Source organism: Neopelma chrysocephalum, unplaced genomic scaffold (genome assembly GCF_003984885.1).
Source record: "Neopelma chrysocephalum unplaced genomic scaffold, ASM398488v2 Primary Assembly neopelma1_96710, whole genome shotgun sequence".
NCBI lineage: Eukaryota > Metazoa > Chordata > Aves > Passeriformes > Pipridae > Neopelma > Neopelma chrysocephalum.
This window is the reverse complement of record NW_020925354.1, coordinates 943,057-951,814: the sequence shown is the minus strand read 5'-3', so window position 1 is coordinate 951,814 and position 8,758 is coordinate 943,057. Positions and strand designations below refer to the sequence as shown.

Sequence of the window (8,758 nt, the reverse complement as noted above, 5' to 3'; positions counted from 1 at the left end):
CTACACACAGCTGTGTATTAGATCACATACACAACAATCTTGCGTCAGCTTTCTTTTGACATGCATTTTTTCCCAATTTTTGCTAAAAACTGATGAGCAAGGACATAAAAACCATTGTACAGTGATCTTTCACCAACAGATTAACATCTGAATGATATGCACAAACAAGAAGTTTTTTGTAATAGATTCTAAGTAGGCAATTCTTATTCAAAGAGGAGCTTTGTCATAAAACCAGGCTAATTTATTATTGCTTACCTTAAAAAAAATATACATCTATTATCAAAAAGATGTAAATGACCTTTTCTCATAACCTATCTATGTAAGTTTAGCCTTGTGTGCCTAAACTTAACAAATTAAATTTGCTCTTGTACATATTATAATTCCTAGTATTATTGAGAAAGGCTATATCATCATAGGGAAAATGCTTTGCTCAGTTTCAAAGTCTCAGCACAATATTCAAAATTCCCACGAAGATGAGCAAGTGAGGTGAAGATTATAAAGAGCAGTTAAGACTAAATCAGAGCTATATTTAAGGCCCAGTATAGCACTCAGCAGAATAAAAAAAAAACAAACACAAAATCAAAACCACCCCCCCCAAAACAATGAACCAACAAACCAAAAAAACCCACAGACCTTTTGTCTGAACTCTTAGCTACAGATCACTTAACTCAGACATAATGTCCTAAAATAACACTGCACCGATGACATATTGTATAGAGGAGACACGCGCTTCTTCTGCAGCGTTTGGAAAACCAAGCATCTCTTACAGCTCTATAGAGATCTACTTTAAGTGAAGGGTTAAAAATTGCTCTCACATGTACTGTTAGTAAGTTGGAAAAAAAATGTCCAGAATAAAGCTTAAAGCAAAGCAAAGCAACGTGTAATTTTTCTAACAAAGTTTGGAACCACAGCACAGAAAAGGAGACAAGCCCTAAATAGTACTTAACAAACTAAGTGTAACATACACAGGGCAATAATATTGACTTCAGAAGGCTGAACTGAAAAAAATAAAGTTGTTTTTTAGTCTCCCTTCAGTCAGTGACATTACTCATGGAAAAAAGTACACTGTGACATGACACTTTGCACTAAACTTTCAAAAAAACACTAATGAAATACTAACTGGAAGACACTTCCCACAAAAACCAGAGATCAGAAACTACTTTATGCTCCATCCTGAGAGTCTGTAGTCCCAGTTCTAACTCTTCTGTAGAGTGAAGTACTATTTGAAACACAGATTACAGAAATTTTACCTGCAATTGTTTCCACCACCTTCCACAGGAAATTGAAGCAGTCTCATTTGACTGCCAATATCCAATAATCAGATCAGGCCAAAGTAATCCTAAACTGCACATGTAAATGCCCACTGATGTATTAAAAGTATTGTCTGTTTATGCTGACTACAGCTTACAATCAGACGTATAAATGGATAAATAGAGAAGTCAGTTGGCAGCATACGCTACTCTCTGTTTTGTACTTTAGCTACAGTCAGTAGAGTATATTTTAAAATAAGCATGCTTATTTTATCAGTGATTCAGTGTCTTGGGTATCTCTAGCTTCACACCTACACGTGTATAATTTTACACGATAACTTAGTGACACATTTACAGTAGGCACAAATCCAAACCAGTGAAGAAAACAGACTTTGGATCAGGTTTCCACTTTGAAAGAACCATTTTGTTTATTTAGCTAATATTTTTAAACCCTTACTTGATCTGTAAGTATGCCACTCTATTACAGAATTATAAGCAATTAAATGACCCAGTTATTTATAAAGTCATAGAAGAAAGCTGTGCTCTCAGTCATTTGAGAATAATAATGATTGCATTTACATTACATTGACTGTTTAATTAGGAACTTCAGTTACTCATTTACTAAAGATATACTTTTCACCTACTTCTTTTGTCCCATTTTTTCTTAGATGTGAGTTTAGGGCAGCGAATCACATACATGAGCACAGCTGCTATGAATTTACATGCAGAAGTAAATATACTGGCATTGATAAAATATGGAAATGGACAAGTTTTGCAGTAACTAGTGAAAGAACAGTTACTGAGTGTATACTTAAATTAAAATCAAATATATTCTTATTTTTTAAAATAGACAGATAGAATCTGCGTATCTAAAGAAATCAGAAATTCAATTTGATACTGCTATTCCCATATTATCACGAAAAGAAAAATGCATGCACTTATAAATATTTCAATTTTACTACATATTTTTGGTAGAAATAAGATTAGAATATGTGCATTTTCTTAACTGCAATTTTAAAAGTGGATTCCCTTTTCGATGTACAATCAAATTCCATTCCCATAATTAGGAAAATATATATGTTCCTCAATTTTTTATTTATTTTTGTTGGTATCCAAGAACAGAGAATACCAAAAAGGGTGCTAGTCTTCATATATTAAAAGATTGCTTCAAAAAGGAAGAGAACAATCCTTTCTCCAGATCTATAACAGGGAAGATGGGAAAAAACTAGTTTCAGTTGTACCAAGAATTACTTGGGGTAGACGCCAGGCAAAATTTCCCGGTCTTTTTCCACTGGGAAAAACATCCTATGTAAGTTGCAAAATGAATGTTTTCAGTGCAAGCTTTTTTTTTTTTTAATTGTTAAACAAGTCAAACAAGTCTGTCAGGAACAACTCAAGACTGTTGATTCTGCTTCAGAACAAGGATAACAGAATGATCTCTTATTGACACTTGTAGCCATGCTTTTCTATGAATGGAAAATATCCCCTGTAAGGACTTACTTCGAGTGAAATAGACCTACAAACACAATATAACTGTAGTCCTGCTTAGACTCCTCTGACAATGTAAAAATATTGCACTTTAGACAGGTTCATTTTGTTCCCAAAATGAAATTAAGTCAAAGATGACAAATTTTTTCCTCTGGAACACAAATTTCAGAATAGCTTATGCCAAATGTGGGTAAGGTTATCTGCTTTTTTATTCCAGAAGCAAAAAGGTCTCAAGTGTACTGCAGAAAATCAAACTTTCAAAAAATGCTAAATTATTACCAGTTCCACTGCTTAACCAGAATCTGTTCTCATATAAAAAAATAGTGTTTGCATTAAATTTATTGCACCATCTTTTTTTTTTTAAATATCCCCCATTTAAGTCAAACATTAAATTATTTTTATCAAACAAAATATAAGGTCTTCTTTAAAATAGCAAGTAGATACAGTGTAGGCGCTATACAGAAAAAGAAGTCTATGGGAATGATATACATCAAATCAGAAATGACAGAAAATAATCATTATGTTCTTTTCTATGATTAAAAAAAGATTGCAAAAAGATTGTGTAGGCTATTTATTGTATGCATGAAAAGTATCCCTCCTCATTCAAGGTGTTGAAGCAGGTGACATCTTCAAGCTGTCAAGTGCTGCATGAATTCTGAAGTGCAACCTGGACTCCATAGAGTATTCTTTGTAGTTGTTTCTGCAAAACATACAAGTTATTTAAAGAAAAAGATGTTTAAACTGGATTATTTCTACTTCACACATGCAAGGAAGTACCAAAGTTAACAGCCTTCATTCCTTCAAGAGGAAACAGAGGTTGACACAGATACAAGTTACGAGACATTCAAAGCTTCATCCACAAACTGAGCAGATAAGCCTTATATCAGTAAAAAAATTAAATGTCCTGATAAACTGAACCCATGTCTTACAGCGCTTTCGCTTATTTTGATCCTTTTAACAGTCCTCCCAATTAGTGCAGTTTGCTGTGAAAAGACAAGCCAAAATACTACAGAAAAGTAAGGCTATTAACTGAAAGTGTATGTTCTGCCTCAAAACACAACTCAGCCAGAGTAATAAAACACAGAGAAACCACATTATGTAAATGTACCCCCCATCCCACACCCTCCCCACTGAAAAAACCCCAAAAGCAAATACAAACTGCACCGGGCAAAAAACTATGTTTCTAAAAATGCTTTTGTTTCTAACTCACATTTACAACACCATTGCATGATTGGTACACTTCTCTGTACACACAAGGGACATTCTACCCCATACAATCTACAGATGATGCAAACATGCTGCTCCTACAGTAAATTTAGCTTCAGCTGCTCTTCTGTGACAGGACGTGAAAGAGAAAAGGTGTGTGGTCAGACGTGTACTGGCTTTTAATCTACTTCTACTAACACCTTTAGCGCAGCAGGTTTAGGCCTCACAGCTGCTCTCTGGGACAGAATGGTACAGATCCTTTCTCTGGACTCTCCAGCTCCATCCCATGCATGCAGTGGAGCTTCAGCATCTCTGAAGCCCAAATGAAGAGGAAATATTTTCCCTTCATACTGTGTCTTTTTTGATTCTGTCTACACTGTGTCTGAAGGAGAGAGTTTCATGAAAATGCAAAATTCAACTATACTGGACAAGTTCTCCAAACCAAGAACACAGATTTGTAAAGAAGCTGTCAGGAAGAAAAAAACCACACGCCTTCATTGCTACAAATATTCAGCTATTCTTAATTTACAGGGTAATAAAAAAAATAAATCCACTTACTTTGCAGTTTCTATGTATCTTATTGCTTTTTCTCTCTCATCCTGTTGTTTGTACAGAAGACCCAATTCATATAGGGTGAACGGCACCAAGTAACTATCGTATTTTATTTGCTTCTCACTAGAAACCAGAAAAATACAGAAATGGTTACTTACAACCTTGTCTCAAGCAACCAGTTAACTTCTAAATGCAATCACTGCCTCTAAGAGCATGTAGCCAGAGAAAACTCTCTGGAACCTTTTTTACTGGTTAGCTCTGTACACAGTAATTATACCTGTACACAGTTGATGTAAAATACTGCCAACATGACCTTCTAGAAGTACAAATTTATCTTTCCTACCTTACTTTTGTATTGTCATATGTTACCCAAGCTACAACAAACACAAGACAAACAATGATCCTATTGTGTGACACACAGTCCAAAAAAAACCAACAACCATTCAAAGCCCTACCCTGAGATAAAAACATTCATTAGGTTATGCAGTATAATACAAATACTGTATTTCCACACACAGAATTAAGACTGCTTTACTCTAGCTTGTGTGAACAAATTCCAGAGAAGTAAGAAAATTCAACTTTTCCTCAATACAAGAAATTTTCAGAATTACTGAAGGCATCCCTGAAGATCATCCAATCCAATCCCCTGCTCAAAGTAATGCCAACAGCAGCAAACTGTCCAGGACTGTGGCCACGTAACTTTCAAATATATTCAAGGACGGAGACTACACAGTCTGGAGTCTGTGCAACCTGTGCCAGTGTTTGACAAGCTTGACAGTAAATTAAAACAAACAAACAAAAAACCAACCAAAACCCACCCCTTTACGTTTAAACAGTATTTCCTATATTTTAGTTCCTGCCCATTATCTCTTGTTCTATCACTGGGCACCACTGAGGAGAGTTCTCTCCCTCTCTCTCCCTCCCTCCCTCAGTCTTATGCACTCTTTTTAGGTCTTCTCTTCTCTAGGCTGAACACTCCCTGCTCTCTCAGTTTCTTCTTATAAGAAAGATGCTTCAATCCTTTAATCATCATTGTTAGACTTGTTCCAGTGTGTACATGCCTCTCTTATAAATAAGTCCAAGTCTAGAGATGGTACTCCAGATGTGGGCTCACCAGTGCTGAGATGGGAGGAGGATCACCACCCTGACCTCCTGAGGACAGTCTTCCTAATGCAACTCAGGACACTTCGTTGCAAAGGCACATTATTGACTCATGCTCAGCTCCAGGTGGAATATGACACCCCACATCCCTGAGTCATTTTCTGACAAGCTGCTCTCCAAGCAGTCAGCCCCCAGCCTGTGGTGGTGCATGGGGATATTGCTCCCCAGGGGTTGGAACTGATTCCCACTGTGGAACTTCTTGATATTACTGATAGCCCATTCGTCCAACCTGCCCAGGTTGCTCCGAACGGCAGCACATCCTTCTGGCTTATCAATTACTCCTCCCACTTTGTATCAACAGCACATTTGCTGAGCTTGCATTTTGTTCCATCATCAGCTTCTTAATGATGACGCTAAAAACTACTGGCCCCAGGACTGAACTCTGCATTGCTCCACTGATGACTTCATGCTGCTTATCACAGCCCTTCAAAACCAGCAGTTCAATCAGATTTCAACTCACCTCATCATCTACTTATCTAGTTGAGATTTCCATCAGTTTCTTTGTGGTGACATTGTAGGTGACTCTTAAAAACCTTTCTAAAGTCAAGATAAAGAACACCCATCATCTACTGAGTCATTCATCTTATTGTGGAAGACTATAGGGATGGTTAGGTATTATTTCCCTTTCATAAATCCATCCTGACTACTCCACCTTCCCAGGGACTGATGAGAATTTGATTGGCCTGAAGTTTCCCAGATCCTCCTTCTTGCCCTTCTTGAAGATAGAGGTGATGTTTGTTTCCTTCTGGTCTCCACGAGCTTCCCCTAATTGCCATGACCTTCCAAAGATAATGGTGTCACAACGACACTGGCCAGCTCCCTCAGCACTCATGGATATATGCCAATGTCCTATGTACTTAGATACATCCAGTTGCCATGGACACATGTATGCCTAGTCTGTTCACACTTTTCCTAACCTGACCCTCCTCCATCAAGGGTAACTCTTCTTTGTTCCAGACTTCCCCACAGGTTTCACGGATCTCAAACTCCTGATCTTGCCACTAGAGAATGAGGTGAAGAAGATTATCACGTTATCTTTGCCTTTCCTGTGCCTTTTACAACCAAATCTGATTCTTATCTGGACAGAACAACATCAACCAATACTGCAGAACAAAAAAAGTTCTTAACAAGTACTGGGAAAGCTCTCGACATTTTCAGCAGCACTTCTACAGAGGCACCTCATCTATCAAGACAAGTCTTGATGAACACAAAGCATGTCTTTGAGCAGGGGGACTGCTGATGTGATAAACAGTCTTAAAGCACTGTAGCAGCCCTAGATATGTAGAAAGTAAAGCTGAACAAAATGTATATAATTTACCAGAAACCTTCTCCTCCTCCCCATGCAAAACAAACACTTTATGAAGAACTGTTGTCTTTAAATTTTTTTGAATATCTCAGCTCTAAAAGCCTGCACACTGCCAACTTTGGAACAAGGTTTTCCAGAAATACCATACCTTTTACTTGCAATCAATCAAAACCCACTGCCTTGTAATTTGCAAAGTGTTTGACTAAACTCACACAGGATCTTAAAAATGGTAAAAGAAAACAAAATGGCAAGAAAATTAAAACATCCAATACAATTATACATAACAAATTCTCCTGAAGTATTAAATTTTGTAAATTACTTGTTAGAAAAATTGCTCACGTAAAAATGCTTTTTCAGCCCAAATACTTTAAAACCAGGACATTACTCATGTTTTACAATGAGAAGTTATTACAGGAGATATGGATCTGACACCTAAAGCATTTAATAAATCTGTAACACAGGAAAATCAAGTTTTCAGCTGAAACAAGTAGCAACAACAACTTCTCATCTACATGGGGAAGCATTAACTAAAGTACTAAATCCTGAGAAAAACCCCAGGAAACCTAAGTGAATTATCTTTACTTCTGCAAGTACAATTCCAAATGCATTTGGATGTGTTTGATTTATGTGGTCTAAAACACAACATATATAAAGCTATATAAATGCTACATTGCTACAGAAAAATACTAGCAAAGTTTTGTGGTTCTCTGACTGCTTTCAGAGGTATTTTAATTCCAGATCCTTAAAAGGATGCTGAAATTTAATTATTCAAAATTCTAACATGACAATTTCCACAGAGTATCAGAAATTTCACCAAAAGCTATAAAATATAAAGATTTAAAGTATATTTCTGTTACTTTTTTACCTTTGAATTACTTTACTGAAACACAGTTCAGCTTGCATGAGTCTTCCCAAGTGTTTCAGGCAGAGGCCCTTCAGTAGCTGTAACATGCACACATCATCCATATAATACTCATTTGGATCTAACAGGAAAAGCAAGATATATCAAATTATAAGGCCTTGTGAAAAGGAAAATTAGATTTTCAGTACGGAATATGTATTCAGACTCAGGATGTTGTTTCTTATGTTTTATACCCCAAAACATACAAAACCTTCATGTACAATTTAAAATATTGTCTACTAAAGAAGATGTGTCCATAACATCTGCATCTTTCTCTTTAAAGAGAGTCAAAGAATAAGAAGAAATTGAAACAGCCAACAAACAGGCACAGACTGGCATTAAAGATTTCTGTACTTATAATATCTAAACCTACAGTGACATAGGAACCACCACATAATCTTAATAGCTTCCCCTGTTACACAGCACTCGCAGACCTCCAGTAGCACCAGTAACATGAAAAAGCACAAAATCACACTATGACTCTGTCCTATAGAGCTTTTCAGAAGCACTGTTTTGCAGTACAAATTCAAGAAACCATACGAATTCCATCATCTCTAATGATTAAGAAGACTCAGTATAATGAATAACATTTGAAAAATTCAATAAAGTTTTACCTTCAATAGGACTAAAAATACCAGTTGAAAGAAGGTTTTTGAATCAATTCAAAATTTACTTAACAAGTCTGGTCCTTTTTTGTTCCCTTAGTTTATAGCATTTGCTGTGTGCAAGGAGGGAAAAGAAAGGAAAGAGAACACATATGGATAGACAGATGGGGGCACATATATTAACAATTCCGGAAGCAAAACACTCTCCCTTCAGATCATGTTCTTTACAACTAATTACCAGCTCTCTAAGGTCACGTTAATTTTTTTCTTAATAGTCTGCCAAAGAAAT

The 8,758-nt window shown here is 36.4% G+C and overlaps 1 protein-coding gene across 7 annotated transcripts in view; it reads right to left on the bottom strand.

Moving 5' to 3' along the window:
• Positions 1 to 2,285: 2,285 nt before the first annotated feature.
• TTC39B (tetratricopeptide repeat domain 39B) overlaps positions 2,286 to 8,758 on the bottom strand; it is a 74,822-nt gene continuing 68,349 nt past the window's right edge. For 6 of the 7 annotated variants that reach the window (XM_027709206.1, XM_027709212.1, XM_027709209.1 and 3 more), the window contains 3 exons: positions 7,829 to 7,946; positions 4,503 to 4,619; positions 2,286 to 3,438 (listed from right to left, as the gene is read on the bottom strand). In XM_027709206.1, coding sequence (XP_027565007.1) covers positions 3,342 to 3,438; positions 4,503 to 4,619; positions 7,829 to 7,946 — 332 coding nt within the window. In that variant the 3' untranslated portion in view covers positions 2,286 to 3,341. Of the gene's footprint in view, positions 3,439 to 4,498; positions 4,620 to 7,828; positions 7,947 to 8,758 lie in introns of all 7 variants that reach the window. The other variant, XM_027709207.1, reaches the window with a different exon arrangement.